This window comes from Amyelois transitella, chromosome 2 (genome assembly GCF_032362555.1).
Source record: "Amyelois transitella isolate CPQ chromosome 2, ilAmyTran1.1, whole genome shotgun sequence".
Lineage (NCBI taxonomy): Eukaryota > Metazoa > Arthropoda > Insecta > Lepidoptera > Pyralidae > Amyelois > Amyelois transitella.
The window spans coordinates 8,396,774-8,412,823 of record NC_083505.1 but is presented as its reverse complement, the minus strand read 5'-3'; the positions used below and the strand labels follow the sequence as shown (position 1 = coordinate 8,412,823).

The 16,050-nt window shown below is 33.1% G+C and overlaps 1 protein-coding gene across 7 annotated transcripts; it reads left to right on the top strand.

Annotated features, from left to right (window-relative positions):
* The first annotated feature begins 218 nt into the window (after nt 1-218).
* LOC106133645 (5'-AMP-activated protein kinase subunit gamma-2) lies at nt 219-13,915 on the top strand. Of its 7 annotated transcripts, XR_009656991.1 has the most exons (5): nt 219-608; nt 6,695-6,744; nt 11,289-11,447; nt 12,062-12,177; nt 13,431-13,915. XR_009656991.1 is itself a non-coding variant. In XM_013333445.2 (2 exons), exon 2 carries the CDS (start codon nt 6,763-6,765, stop codon nt 8,860-8,862), a length of 2,100 nt encoding a protein of 699 aa, XP_013188899.1. In that variant the 5' UTR covers nt 261-608; nt 6,695-6,762; the 3' UTR covers nt 8,863-8,974. The 7 variants fall into 7 exon arrangements, 4 of the variants coding, with proteins under 4 accessions (XP_013188899.1, XP_060801712.1, XP_013188900.1 ...); XR_001228573.2 differs by having other exon boundaries at nt 222-608; nt 12,062-13,915; XR_009656990.1 differs by having other exon boundaries at nt 227-608; nt 11,289-13,915.
* Nucleotides 13,916-16,050: the final 2,135 nt, after the last annotated feature.

The window sequence follows — 16,050 nt, the reverse complement described above, 5'->3', positions numbered from 1 at the left end:
TAACTACTTTATGGCTAGAAATGGTGTAATATTCAAAATTAACTGAATTTTACATTACTGAAACTTCACACATCTTAATATATACATATTTATTACGTATAAAATTTATATCTTTCTTTAGCATTCAAATCATCGGAGCTCGCTAAGATTCAATTTTGATAAGCTGCCACTATCATGGGTTTATTGTTCAGCGTTTGCTCGGGCGCTCCGCAGACGCATGTGTTGTATGCAGTGTGCATGTGTGGGTGCCGATGCCGATAGGGACTCATATCGTGCGCGAACGCAACGTAGCGGTTTGCGAGAATTCCATCAACGTGAACGCGCCTCACTTGTTTCAATTCGATGCCGTCAGCTTGTTAGAACATTGTGTGTTATTATGAATTGTTCTAATTAGGTATGGCGGTCCATACTGATAAAACAGTAGCTTCATCAATTCCCGTTCTAGTGAGCATTTTGTCTGTTCGCGCGTTCTCCCAGTGAAGCAGGTGTTCTCTGATTGGGCTCAACGCTCAACTATCATTTAGTACTGGTAGATTATGCACATTGCAAATGTGTGTGTAAAGTGTCCACAAATAGTGCAGGAGGAGTTCAATGCAGTGATCTTTGTTGTGAGTAGCAATATTTATATTATTTTTCAATGAAAACCAACAAAATTATCATTTAAGCAAAATTTAAGGGAATTTTTGAGGTTATGTTTGAGAATTTAGAGACAAAAATATACTTTATTGGCTGGGCAGACGGTTGTAAGAATCGCAACCTAGGTAAGTATCCTTGGGCTAATTAATGCTTATTATTACACGGCCCTTTCAGACAATACGACACCTAGTCAATATTTGGCGCTTAATCAAAGTGGTTTTGGCTTACCAAAACCATAGTCTACTGTTACTGTGGTGTTTTATTTGTAAAACCTAATTATCGTGCTGTTTTGATACTGGGCCTCTCGTGGGAGCGTCAGCTATGTGCGCAGGAATTGTTTATATGTATTCAAAATTTTTATTGTAATAAGTTTTATGCCTATTGCATAATGAGAGGTAGTTACTAGGTAGGTAGGTATTTTCGTGAAAACAGTTTATCTTCTAATTTTTAAATTAAATACATAAGCATGCAGGAATTGTATAAATTGCAATTAATATGGACAGTTGGACATTCCCTATCATATTAAAAGAAGTGAAAGCGAACCCCGAGCTTCTAAATATAGTGGCAGGGTGTAACGGCAGATGTAAAGATGAGAGACATAGAGAAAATTGATCTACATATGTCTATATAAATAAATAAGTAAAACTGAAAGTAAAATAAAGAAGTACCCAGGTTACAATGCGTGATCTAAGAATAACTTTTGCTAACTAGGCATAGGGATTATCTGTATGCTGCGGAAGTAACCTGTTGATGGTTTTTACCAATGAGCACATGCAGTGTTAATCTATATTACTAAAGCTCTTTCTATATAGGTATGTTACTACGACTTTCTGTACAATTCTCCTACAACCAAAAGAAAACAATCTAACTTAGTATGCGTAGGAACCCAAACTAAAAACTTTTCATATCATAACAAATTTTTTTAATCCAAAAAAAATTTGTTATGATATGAAAAGTTTTTAATGTAAGACAATTTTTAAACAAGACATTGCTTTTGTTGATTTGTAATATTCTATATGTTGAATACCTCTATTGGCTGACGTCCAACAGTTTATTCAGACAAAACAAAATAGTAAATACTTAGGTACTTATCGCTCTTAAATTGCCCTACCCATTATACTCGTAAAAAAGCTGAAAAGTATTAAGAGGTACATATCTAATGATGAAAAAATATATTTTTTTGGATAGATGCGCATACATATAAAGTTAATATAGAACTATTAACGAATTAATTCGGGAATATTTTTATCAGTTAATAAATTTACGAATTGACGAAGCGTCATTCCACTAAAAAGAGCCGTTGATTTGCGGTAGAGAGAATAGGACCATTGCATTCAAAGAAATTGGAATTATAGAAGGAAAAAGAAATGTTCCTTAGTCGAATATGTCTATAGTCTTATGTTTTCCGAATTTTTTGACACGGTTGTGGGTGTGATAGGAGGCGAAAAATAGCACTTAAATTCAGTGTATGGACAATTTCCAAAAGGAGTTTTGTGTGGAGCACTAGTACTTACTCTCAACTTGTGAAGTATCATACACATACATACTGCCTCTAGTAAACTCGGAGCTTAGAAGCATATAGGCATTCATGAAAATGATACAAGATACTTGATATTGTCACCATCCAATACCGAGGTAGTAATCTCCCACTTGTATTCCCTTCACACTTATTGCAAAGGGAAATCTCATATTACAGTAGTGAAGTGCGCCAATTAAGGTAATTATAGTTGAAGCTCTGCCATTGCACGTCATTGTATGCTGCAATGCACGCAGCGGAATGAGTTTGCATTATTTTACGATGGCTAATAGCCATAACCATCTTCTATACCCCGTGAAATGTTAGTTTACACCACTATAATTTAATTACAAATAGCAACATGATGAAACCATGCGGATATAAGTCATAGATTAATTGGTTGAAGTAGAAAGTATAAATATACAGCAAACACTGTAACACATAAAATTGGCATTAAAAAATGTTACAGGTGATTTGAAGTAAACAAAAGTATAAAAAAGTAGGATGGTCACAGAGATATTAAATTTACAAAAGTTTCCGTTATGATGTAGTAACTGATATGTAGGTACTTAAAAATGTAAAAAATGCCTAAGTAGTTAATTATCATTCACGTCACGATTCTGAAGATAGAAATGGATAGAAAACATGATTATTTAATGTTACTTTACTAGAGTACGCAGTTCTGCCCGCGCAAAAAGAGTAAAGTGTCCCGTTAATTTTCGGGAATTTTAGAAAAAACAGAAAGAAGAAAAGTCCTCTTTATAACATACATATATACATAGGCAGATACTCGTAGTTTGTTTGATGTCTCTATACTGGCTAGCTCCTCCATCGGAATAATTACTTTATTATATTCCCGAAGTAACCATGGATTTTTTTTTATAACAACACCAAATTTCCTGTTCATATACCATCCCATTATCAATGATTAGTCATTAAGCAGGTATTAACTGAGATTCAAGAGACTTACTAATATTGAAGTCCTTGAGAAACCTTATCTAAATCTCTACGTACGAAAAGCATATTACCGTATATCACTACTTTCAAGAGGGTAATATCAAATATATTACAAATCAATTTCAATTCACTTCAAATGATAAAATCATATTTGAACTCACAGACCTGAATTTTGAACTCAGACTCAGACAACTTAAATGACTTTTTAATAAACATTGATTGTATATTGCAAAAATTAACCTTTCGGATAATTAAGTTCCAATCAAAAAATTAATATGACACTTATCGTATACAACTTTGTATTACGTAAGAAGCGTTAAAGGGATGAATATTGTAATTAACATGAGGTAAAGTGGCTGTTGACATCATTCAACATACTGGAGATATCAGTCTTCAAGTATGTTGGAAACAAATAAATGAAGAATATGGTACACATTAGTATGGAAATAAGTTATAATAGTGGTACATTAATATTGTCATGTTAAATAGTTACACTCCACACATAAGTCATATTACCGATAACAACAATATTTCCGTCGTGTTATCAGATACGTTCGTCTACGTACGTCTCGATCTACCTACTGTAAAGTCAGTTTAATGAAAATTTTCATTGAAGTAACAGTTACTTACAAACTGAAGTAAAATCAAATAGGTAGATCACAGTATAATAATGAATAGGTATCTGCTCGTATTTTCTTTATGTAAGTTCTGACTTCGATATCATCTGAAGCTGTTTATAATCATAACTGTAACTATAAAATTTAATATCGTATAAAACATAGGTATTGATGACAAAGTTTTCTAAAACTTGACACAAAATGTTCCTTATTTTATATTTAGTGGTAATTGAGTTCTGCTGATGTTATTTTTTATACTAAGTGCCAATAATGCCCCTGAAACTTGTACGATGAAAAAATTTACAGTTCATTGATTAGTGTGCCGGTGGGAGTCTGATATTAGAATGTCACGTCTAACAGACTCATTAATAAAGCAGCTGACCTATGTATTGTGCATCTCTGGCACGTGAGCTGCCGACCCGTGACTTGCCGGGACGCTGCATTTCTTCTCTTGTGCCGCCATTATTTGATTATCACTGAACTGAATTAGTATCGGACTATCGACTGGGGAGTGAACGCAACGGCTGCGCACCCCCCCGTGGCCGTATCCATTACGTCACCGACCCTCGTATCTACGCGACGGTGACGTCACGGATTCATGACGGTGTTGTGACGACGTAATACGTCATTGTTTGATACGCATGCGCGGTTTGTAGATTTGGCTTATATTTAGACTGTTGTCGCCGGCTGTGACATGGTGAAAATGGAGAAATATGATATATAAATGTTGGTATGATCTATTAAAATAATGGAACTGTGTTTTTTTGAAAAGAGAAAAAAAAGAAAGAAGATTTTTACATAACATAATTTTTTTCCAAACAATAACCGGTATGATATGAATACTTAATACACATACTACTATTACCTACCACATGAATGAGTTTTTCATTGGCAAGAGTTATTTGCATTTTTTTTTATTTCTTAAGCATGAAATAGGTCCCCAGTTAGGAAGTCAAATACCTACTTGATATTTAGGCCTGATGAAATATAGTTTAACTAGCAATGCCCCGACTCTTCGATTCTATGTAATTTTCAAGATTAAAAGTACCCTATGTTTTATGCCAGGTTATTATACCCGTGTACTAAATTTCATCAAAATCTGTTAAGTTCAATGTAGGATACACGTAATTTTTTGTAAAAAATGCCTAAATTAAATTTTAGAGATGAATAAGTACCAAAAATTTAAATAAAAAATGGCCTTAACAGACGACTTGATCAGGAAAAATTAAATAAAAATCATACTTCAGCATCTTTAGGAGAATTTCTTAAAACGAAAGTGTAGTGTGATTCCCGCAATATTAAATAGGATTCTATCTCTTATTTCGAGGATGACGTAAAAGGTGATTAAGGTTTTTGTGTACCTAGTGTACGCTTCCATACTGAGGTATGAACTTGATATTTTTCTGAAAGACAAATTATGCTACCTGATTTGACTCTGAATCTCAACTTAATCATGAAACCATCCAACTAAACGAGACTTGTGATATGATTTTAAAATATTTGGCACCACTTTCTATATTCATTCATATCAGTAATACGGATTTCCACATAAGTTTGGAAATTATTTATAGGGTCGTGCTCGGGTGGACATCTCGTGAATAATATACAAACTCAATAATAAAAAGTAAAAGAAAACTTTGTCAACTTTGCACATTAGTACCTAGCCCCTCGGTTAAACTGTATTTCGCGCCCGCCGACAGATGGCGTCCGTAGTACTGGTTATTAATTTGACAGTCAACATGGCGTCTCATAGTGAAGTCGCGTTTGCCCCTAAATTTAGTTAAATTGTAAATCTCAAGCATTACAAAAAAATTGTGTAAAACCGTTTACTTTGTGGCGAGAAGATGATGATCTTATCGAGTTCAGGTACGCAATATCAAGTATTTCATCAAATAAAGTCTATGAAAGACACTAAAGACAGTTTATGACAAGCTGCCGAAAGTATTGATTAATTATAATTGATGTCAAATAAACACATAACTTGACCTCCATTTCTTAGGTTAGGTATTTTAATAATTGTTCTTTTAGTTGATTTTGTTAAACTGAGTAATAATATTTCAATGTATAAAGTTATATCGATGAATTTATATTCTATATATTAAATTACCAATTTGTCCCACCCGTACATTTTGTTACGCAATGACGTAATGTAGAAATGGTGCATACTAGTTTACTGCATTGGTTGCTTAGCAACTGTCCGTGAATGACATCATTTCCCTTAGTTAGATCTACTCTATAGTATCAAAGTTCGAAAATATTTCTTTAATATTTATTATTTATCCGAGAGTAGGTATTGTATTAATCAATTTAATGCAAAAGAAAATATAATTCGGTTTGGCGATATAAATTATTATCAAATAAAATTATAGATAGCTCTACTCCAGAAAGTATTTGAATATTAAAAAGTTTAATGTTAGGAGTTTTGAGGATTGTTAGGATCCTTTTGCTGGTTGTCTCACTTCTCTGCAGAGGAGTAGTTTAAGGATGAACAAGATCCTGGAATGGGAAAGTCAGACTTTTACACGAAGCGACTCCCGTTCAATTTTCGTAAACTTTGTAGTGGGAACCTAACCCATGTGGTATCATGGTCATATCATATCATGGTTGATTCCTAGCTCTTCTGATTTAAGCTGACTTATTTAATTTTAACAAACCCATTTTTTTAATCATAAATATGACATTATTTCATTTTGGATAAAGCATATTTTTTTGGGAAAGTACATAATTTTTTTAAACGAATGGACCGTTTTCCTAAGTTAGCATCTACAACATCCATGGGAAAGAAATGGGGTGATCCAATTATAAAGTTATAGCACAAATAATTATTTTGCTCTATCAAGGACATGTTAAATAATAAGTTGTATAGAGTTATAAGTTCATTTTTTAAATGTGATAAGACCAACGGTTTAATAGTTAGAAAAGAAGTATTTTAATATTAAAATTTTATCAAAAAAAATTTTTTTTTCAGGTAGAAACATCAACTCCAAATGGGCAGTAATAGCGGCATAAATGAAATAGGTACGTTTTTATTGGAATATGGATCCGATTTTAGAAAACGAGTCCGCTACAGTGGATACTCCTGGAAAGCATGGGAAGAAACACAAGCAGAAAAAGAAAAGAAATCAAAATGAAGTTCAAAAGGATAGTCAGACGGTTGTTGGGGAGAAAAAGAAATTTGTTGTCACAACATTGTCAACGTCTGATGATAAAGAAGTTCCTTCTAGTAGTGTAGCTGCAAGTAATATTCATACGGTACATTTCGGCACTCGAGGAGTGGAGTCACAAAGGCCACACATTAGATCTATTTTTAAAGATAAATCTGCAGAAACATCCCGACCTTCAAGCTCTGAAAGAGATACTGTGGAAAAAAAGAATTACGAAACATTTCATGGAACCTCTTCAAGTCCACGAAGTTCTATTTTTGATATATTTCGAATCAGAAGGAAGAGTGATGCAAAAAAATACCAACCAAAGCCAATCAATAAACCAGAAGAAACTCAAGAAATTACAAAAGAGGAACAAAATGCAGCGGAGTCAAAAGATTCTCATAAAAAGTATTATCACACGGTTACAGGAGCTTCATCACGGAAGTATAGCCCAATTACTAGGGTTATGGATATATTTAACTTTAGAAGCAAACCACATCCTGAAAATAATGCAGCAGATCAATCCAAAAAGAAAAGTTCTAAACAGCTTCGTCGATCTTCTATAGAAACTACTTCACCTACTTATCATAAAAACTCGTATGCGTCATTAGATCCTGTACAAGCTAAACAAATATTCAGAGAAGTTAGAGGACTTCCCAGATATGATCCATATTTATCAATTGTACAAATATCTTTAGGAGGAAGAGACAAAACAAGATTGTTGTTAAACTTCTTTAAATACCATAAATGCTATGAAATTTTACCTAAATCTGCAAAAGTAATTATATTCGACACTCAATTTTTGGTAAGGAAAACATTTCCTACACTTATATCACATGGAATAAGATCGGCTCCTCTATGGGACGCCAATAAAAAAATGCTAGTTGGTATGATTACAGTTACCGATTTCATTCGCATACTCCTTTATCTTGAATCTGAAAATTTGTCTGTAGAGGATTTGGAGCGGCACTCTCTTCATAACTGGAGAAGAATATTGAGGTCTACACGAAAACAACTATGTTCTGTAAGTCCTGATCAGTCTCTTCACGAAGCCATTAATTTATTAAATAAAAATCGCGTTCATCGTTTGTTAATGGTTGATCCTCAATCAGGTGATGTATTGTATATATTATCACACAAAAGAATTCTTAGATTCTTATTTGTTTACTTGAATGAATTTCCTGAACTTACTTTTTTCCATAAAACATTAACGGATTTGAAAATTGGTACTTTCGATGATATACAATCAGTAACAGATAGTACTAGTATTAAAACAGCATTTCAATTGTTGCTGCAGAAAGATATTTCTGCTTTGCCGATTTTAGATGAAAATGGTAAGCTTATTGATGTCTATGCAAAATATGAAGTGTTGAATCTGGTGAACGAAAAACTTTATAGTAATTTGTCGTTGACGATAGGTGAAGTAAGAAATAAAAAGAAAGACTGGGAAGAAAAATTACAAAAATGTCGTTCAAGTATTACTTTATATGAGGCCTTAGAAGTTATAGTTAGAACTGAGAGTCATCGATTACTATTAGTTAATAAGGAAGATAAACTTATAGCAATTGTTTCATTATCTGATATTTTAGTATATTTAAATAGAATAATTCCGACTGAGAAAAAGGTATCTTCGTTGCAAGAACTTTTCAGACCTCTTGAAGAAAATAAAGTCCCAGAGTCACCAAGAGAAACAGAAAATGAAATTTTAACGATTGAAGTACCTAATTTAAGCGCGGAGCAAAACAAAATTGTACCTGATACCGATAAAAATACTTCAGAGCTAAGAGAAATAAAAACTAAACTCCCTGAAGCTTCTGTAACTAGCAGCAAGGAAAATGTTAATGGCGAGGAAATAAAAGAATTCGAACCAACAAATGATGAAACTGATGTCGTTTCAAGTGCAGATAATATTTTACATATAAATTCAGCTGTAGATCCCTCTGAAATAGGCGAGCCAAGCGTTGATAATGTAGATATTGCCAATAAGTAGATTAATTTATTCCAAAGAAATTGTGATAGGTGAATTCACCGAATCAGTATAATAATCTCAAAATATGCTTTTGCTTGTATGGGTCGTACATCGTAATCTTTAATAGTAGCAAAAAATAGGGGAGCGGGGGGCTAGTTGTAACAATTTTTTGTTTTTTGGCTATAAACGCTTACTTGTTTGGTATTTAGGAAATCTAACAGTACTATTCTAATGAAAAACTATTCAACTAATGATTCCAAGTAAAATTTTAATCAATCCTGTAAAGACTTCTTGTAGAAACGGCTTTAAAAAAAAACTGACGAGTGTTACAACTTACCCCGCGATAGGGGCTAGTTGTAACAGGCTTGGGGTAAATTGTAACGTTAGGAATTAAAAACTAGTTTCATATTTTATAACGATTTATATTGGCATAAAAACATAACCCACACTTCTCTAAACCTATTTGGTTCAGACTTTTAAGTTAAATTATTATTTCAACAGAAAAATATTCCAAAAATGATTTCTTACTACAACCATAATAATCTTAACTACTTCAGTAATCTGAATTTTGATTCATTTAGCGTATTTAGCATTATAAATCTTCGGCATGTTATAACAAACTTAAACTGCTTAGCTTTATTCTTAATCTAATAGAAAATATTAAAAAAATTACAAAAACATGTTCTTTCTTAAGTAAGTAATCAGCCTTTTGATTGACGTAGGTAAAATATGAAATCTATGGTCTTATTTTAGATGGGGAGAACATGTAAGCAAGTACTCAGCTATTTTAGCTTCTTCTTCCTCTTTAAAACCAATCTGGGTTTGATATAGCCGACCGATAAAGATTGGTTACTCTTCTTCTTTTTCACAAATCTATATAGCGATACATGACATAAATTTAAACGTTTTCCAGCTTTTCGTACACTGGTTTTATTTTTCAATACTCCAGCAGAAGCCAATTCGTAAACATCTTGGTTTTGGGAAGCACCTTCAGTTTTTCTTTTGTTGTTTCTCATCCTGAAATAGATAGAACCAATGAAGTTCAACAAAAAAGTATTCAAAACATGAAAATAATAACTTGTTACAACTTGCCCCGTAAAAGGGTTACAACATACCCCACGGCAAGGTTTTTTGAAATAAAATCTATTTAAAAAAATGTCGCTTACTTGAAATGTAATTACAATTACTATGATCACACTAAACAAATGATAAATGTATCTGTATAAATCAACAACTGCTAAACAATTGTATGTCTACGATAATCAATATTGTACAAACAAAAAAAAATACATTACCAGGCTTCATCGGAGCGCCTGCACAGCACCGCTTCCTGCGCCGTCTGGTGGGATACTGATTGCACTTTTATGATAGAATGGGTATTAAATAGGAGGTAAAGTTAGAAATCAAGCGTATATTCTTTCATTATGTAGGTAAAAAATCCATGTTACTACTTACCCCTGTTACATCTAGCCCCTCGCTCCCCTACACGTGATTGCCTTATTCATTTTATTTAATTCATTATAAATATTGCTGAACTCAATAAATATTTTAGCAGTATTTTTGTGTTTTGGTCTTCAGTTAATGTAGAAATATTTTCTGAATTTCATCTGTATACTAACTTTATTAATATTCTTTCGAAACATAGCTTTGATACTCGTATGTATAATCTGGTTCAATATTATTAGCCTAAGTATAGATACTCGTATTAGCAGTTGCCTTAATAGGGCAAAAATCAAAAATAGATAATTATTTATTCCGTGCGGTCCCCGGCACCAACTGAAAAAAGAATAGGACCACTCCATCTCTCTCCCATGGATTTCGTAAAAGACGACTAAGGCTACCCCTTATTATTTAGGCTTATAAACTTGGGATTCTTCTTAAGGCGTTGGGATAGAAACCTGTCACTATTTGAATCTCAATTCTATCTTAAAGTTAAATAGCTGAACGTGGCCTATCAGTCTTTCAAGACTGTTGGCTCTGTCTACCCCGCAAGGGATATAGACGTGATTATATGTATGTATTTATTCCTTTCAAATAATGCGTAATAATATGCGTATATATAATTAACAATAATATGCGTAATAACTATACAAATTTGTAAGTACGTGCTTTTGCCCCGATTTATTACATATTTTTACAGAATTTTGGACAATCCACTTCTATTTATTCTCCCCCAATGTATCTACAGATTAGGTAAGGTAAAGCTAAGCTGGTATTTAATTATACTAAATATTTCTTTTTCAACGACCATATGTCTGTAAGTTGTTTGTCAGTAAATCTAAAAGTTTATTAAATGGATTTGTTGTATCTTACTCTTATTAATATGGTAAGCGCAAAAATGTAGTGTTAATTAATATTTAAATATATATAGTAATATGACTTAAGAATAAAAAAAAAATATACGCAGAATTCAGAGTGTAAATTGATAGGCTTCAACTTACATGCAGGCATGCAGGCGAAGCCGGGGCGGAAGCTAGTTGTCGATATTTTAAGTGCAAACCAACTGAAAATGTGGCAAGCGCATTCGGGTGCAGTGCAGAGACGCGGCGACCGGTCGCGCGCAGTGGAGGAACCCGGAACAGACCGCCTTGCCTCAAGGCCGCACGGTATCTCTTACTTTTGGCCATGAATAAATTTATGATATCAAGTCTCGTCTCCAATAGATATATTTTTGGATGGATTTGGTTAATTAAATATTATTTGATTTTTCAGAATAAATATTTTTAAGATAACTCGTTCGTGTACTAGGTACATACTAGTTGTTCGCCGCGAAATTAGAATTCGTGAACACTTTTAATTTTTATAAAAATCTCAACAACTACTTAACCGATTTTGATGATCTACGAAGTAAAATATTCTATTGACAGTACCTACCTACATAATTAAATTTCATCAAAATCAGACCAGAGCGGTTCGAGTGCTATCGCATTACAAACATGCAAACATACAAATTACATTTTGGCCCCATGTTGATCCGTAGTCTGTTTGTTAAGATTAGGTATTTATGTGAGTTAAGTGCACGTCCATCTTACAATTATTTCATTCTATTACAAAGTTGTCTCTATATAGTAAGCTCTTACTTTGAGTTATTTCCCAGTAAGCTGAAGTATCTACCTAGGCTTTAAGATGAAATTAAGCAAGACCATTGCATGAGCACTAATGATACCTAGGAAACTCCTCATTTAATAATCTAATCCTGTTAATATTCGTATTTCGTCAGTGTACGTGCAAGCTGTGAATTAGAAGACAAAAAATGAGGATAACTTGTTGAATTAACATACGAAACCAAACCAGCGGCGGCCCACTCGTAAGAAACCGGTAATTCACTTGACATCGGTAAGTAAATATGGAAGCTTGTCGCGATTGTGAGATGAATCTGCCTACACACATACGACTGGCTAGCGGGGTCTGCAGCAGTGCGTCACTTAGCCTTAGGACCATTTGTGCAGTGTCGGATTTATTTTGTCACTTTTATATTTTTGTATCACGTTATTAAAATTCTAAGAAAAAACATAACACGATTACAAATTTCACTTTATATTGTTTAGGTCAATAGGTAAGGTCCTTACCCTAAATCCTCTTCAGAAGTAAGTTTCGGCAAAACTTAAGAATTAAATATAAATCAGAAATTTAAAAATATACCTTTCTGGCCATACCAATGCTTCTAAAGATTTCCTCTTTCACCTTGCTTGCAATAATTACTGAGTTGCTATGATAAGAACAAAAATTGTATATAGCTCCTTTTTGACTGATATTTGGCAAATTAATTTTTAAATCTTTAACTTAGGCTCTCACAATATCAGACTGAAGCAAAGTAGTCATGTAAATATGAGCACATCTAGTATCACTACATAGTAATCACCACAAAGTCGCTTGCCGCGTCTGTCCCTCTGTATGTATGTATGCTTAAATCTTTAAAATTAAAAGATTTTGATTAAGTTTTTTAATAGATATGTAGTCATTCAAGAGAAAGGTTTTTCGCAGTCGCAGGTTGCTTATAAGGGGTACTTTTCATATTGTGTACTTCGCAAACTGGGCTGAATTCTAGAATATTTCGCGAACTAGGCCATTACAAGGTGGTGGTGCAAGTAAAAGAATCAAAAGACACGAATCATAATGTTACACGATTTTGTACAGTTCAGTTTACACGATTTTGTAACTAAAATTGCAATGAAAAGCGTTGAACTACTCGTTCAGCACGTATCACAATTACGTGCTACTAAACGAGCAAAAAATAGTTGCATACATATTTTAAAGATTTTGCATGTACGTGTCCGTAGGTCTCTCCTGTAGAAATCATGCTTCTAATATGCAAGTTTGTTTCCTACAGGTTTCCAAAATACCAAATCCACAAACTACTATTAATAGGTACACACTTAATAACATAATGCAGATTAAGTATAATATAATGATACTAGGTATAATGATATAATGTTCAAATTTAGTATGCAGATTTTTATATTTACGACCACAAATTAGACGTCTAGCGGAATGTACAAATATTGCATTGCCTAAACGTTGTATTATTAATTTTCATATCTGCATAATTATAAGCTGGCTATCAAGCGGGGTTATCACGTTCATTACAGGATTCCTGATACACATCGGTCAAATGGCAACTCCTTGCAATGCAACCTGCAACTCTTGCACTCGACTTGCTGGACTGGCTTCATACTAAACTCATGTGTAGTAAGTAGGTACTTTATGTAATTAATATCTTGTCTACATGTAGTTACTCGTAAGTTTTAATAACAAAACCACTTTTATTTCTGTCATTATTTTCCATTTTAATTTATTTATATACTTAGAACAAACTTATATTGATTGTCTGGTGCGAATTAAAAACATGGATTGTGCCAGCTGCTTTTATTTCCACGCAGATTGGCAAAGTACAGGAAGTTAAAGACTTATAAACTTGAAAAATGTAGGTATGGGCTAGCAAATCTTATTTCATTATCAAGCTATCCAACCGAACTTGGAATTTGAGTCTTTAGACACTATTAAATCTGTTTACCCTGCATATTTTTTGTATGTAAACTAAATATAATATCTGCAATGTATTTGTATAAATATAAAGTGAGAAATTAGTCTTTGTATCTATTAAAAGTAGATATTTGCTGGTAATAACTGAAGGGATTATGATTAAATTGAGTAACTCAAAAGAATGTATTCAAGCTTTTTATTGACGTCAAAGGAAAAGGTTATCTATTTCGTTTTTAGCGTACGAAGCCGCAAGGTAAAGCTAGTTAATGATAAATGAAGTCTCCTCCGATCACAATTAAGATAAGTTGGTTAATAAATTACAAAAATGTGCATATTTAATATCTAAATAAATCGATCATCCTGTACAATACAGAGGTCGTCTGTTCAACGCTTAAGTCGGCGATTCTAGTTCGATAAATTTCAAAATGTGATTTCAAGGCTACGCATCAGACTCCAATTAGCATGTGAAGTTTTTAAAAAGATAAACTTTTAGTGCAGTCATTTGTGTATAGTGAAAATTTACGATTGCTATTAAGACAGTTATCATGATCTGACCAGCTCTTGCTTTTATGATAATGTTTCCTAAGTTTCCTCTAACAACGTCAAAAGATAAATTCCTTTTTTGCTCTCCTTGAAGCCATACGGCCTGAAAATTCGAAATTGAAGACACTTGTTTAATTAAATACATATTAAAATAAAGAAGAACGGAGCCTCTTGCTACAGGCTTCTTTTGATTGCTTAAATTTAGTCTTTAACACTTAGATGCAAAATTATTATTCTGTCACAATTTTTTTTTACCAAGACAATATAATTTAAAACAACGCAAGTCTCGCAATGTAGTTCTGTGTATAGTTGTGATAGTTGACATGGTGTGGTAGTGAGCAACCTCCGACAAAACTAGTATGACAAATAAGTATAGTATATTGTTCATTATGAAAAATTTCCTGGTCTAACCATTTCATCATTATATTAAATGCAAGAAGTATAAAGAGTCTCCCTTGAAAAATTTTGTCTTGACTTGCAAGCGTCCAGTCACCGATGTCTTCCTGCAATCTCATTTAGGTCATCGTACCTCCATGTCAGTGGTTTTTCAACACTGTGTTTGAGGCGACGTACTAATTTATATTTCATTGATCTAAAATAAGACCATAAGGTGCTACTGCAACTTATACAGCACGTCTTAGAAAATTTTAATCTGTTACTATATATAGCAGTTTGAAAGTAAATGGGCATTATGTTTGTTCGGCGTCTTCAAAAATGTTTCACAATAAATCGCCTAGTGAGAGTCATGAGATTTTACGAGTCATTGAAGACACAATTTGTAAACGTTGCCAAAGAGAATGGATTGATTACTTTTTAAGTTGTGTGATTATGCTGGTTGTAACTAAAATGCCTCAGGCAAGGATATTCCATCTCAGCTTTTTATAAATGATCATCATCAGTTTTCATATGTCAAACTAGCGTTTTCTTCAGTAATAATTAGGTTCTTCAGCGTTAAAAGAATAATACCAGGAGTTTTAATGTTCTGCTAGGTTTCATCATTTTGAGGTCTTTTTTTTCAGCATCTCTTTCAAAAGCAGGGACTTCATCTGTGCCACGAGTAAGTAACATACTTGTATTTTGTGATATTAAAATTACGTAACATAGTAAAAAAAACAAAGAAAACAATTCTAAACGGGTGATCTGATTTTCTAATAAAAATATCCTTAATAATTTTATAGAATAATAAACTCAATTGAGAGGATGAAGATAAACTTTTCTTTATATCGTCATGTAACCAAATCAATCTAAATACTCGTAATATAGGTATATTATAGGTAAGAACATAAAATGATTTAATTTGTTCAGATGATGGAGATAACACTTGGTGACAAGAATAATGTCGGAAACCCTAATGTTACAAAATATATTTAAACTGCCTGTAAAGCCTAGCCTCAATTAGGATTACGTGAGAGAGTGTATATTTTGTAATCCTAAGTAGTGAAGCTGATGTCATGCGATTGGGAGTCGATGACCTCTGACACGGCTATTAAAAAGCCTACTATAGAATATGACCGATAGTCAAACACAAGGCACAGCGATTTAATCTGCATTTTGATGGTTTAATTTATCTTACTCATTAAATTCATACTTATTTTACAAGAGAAGCATTAGAAATAGTAACGAGATCATCCGGTGCTTATATGAATATGTGTTAAAGTTTATCTTCATAATGATCACTATCAA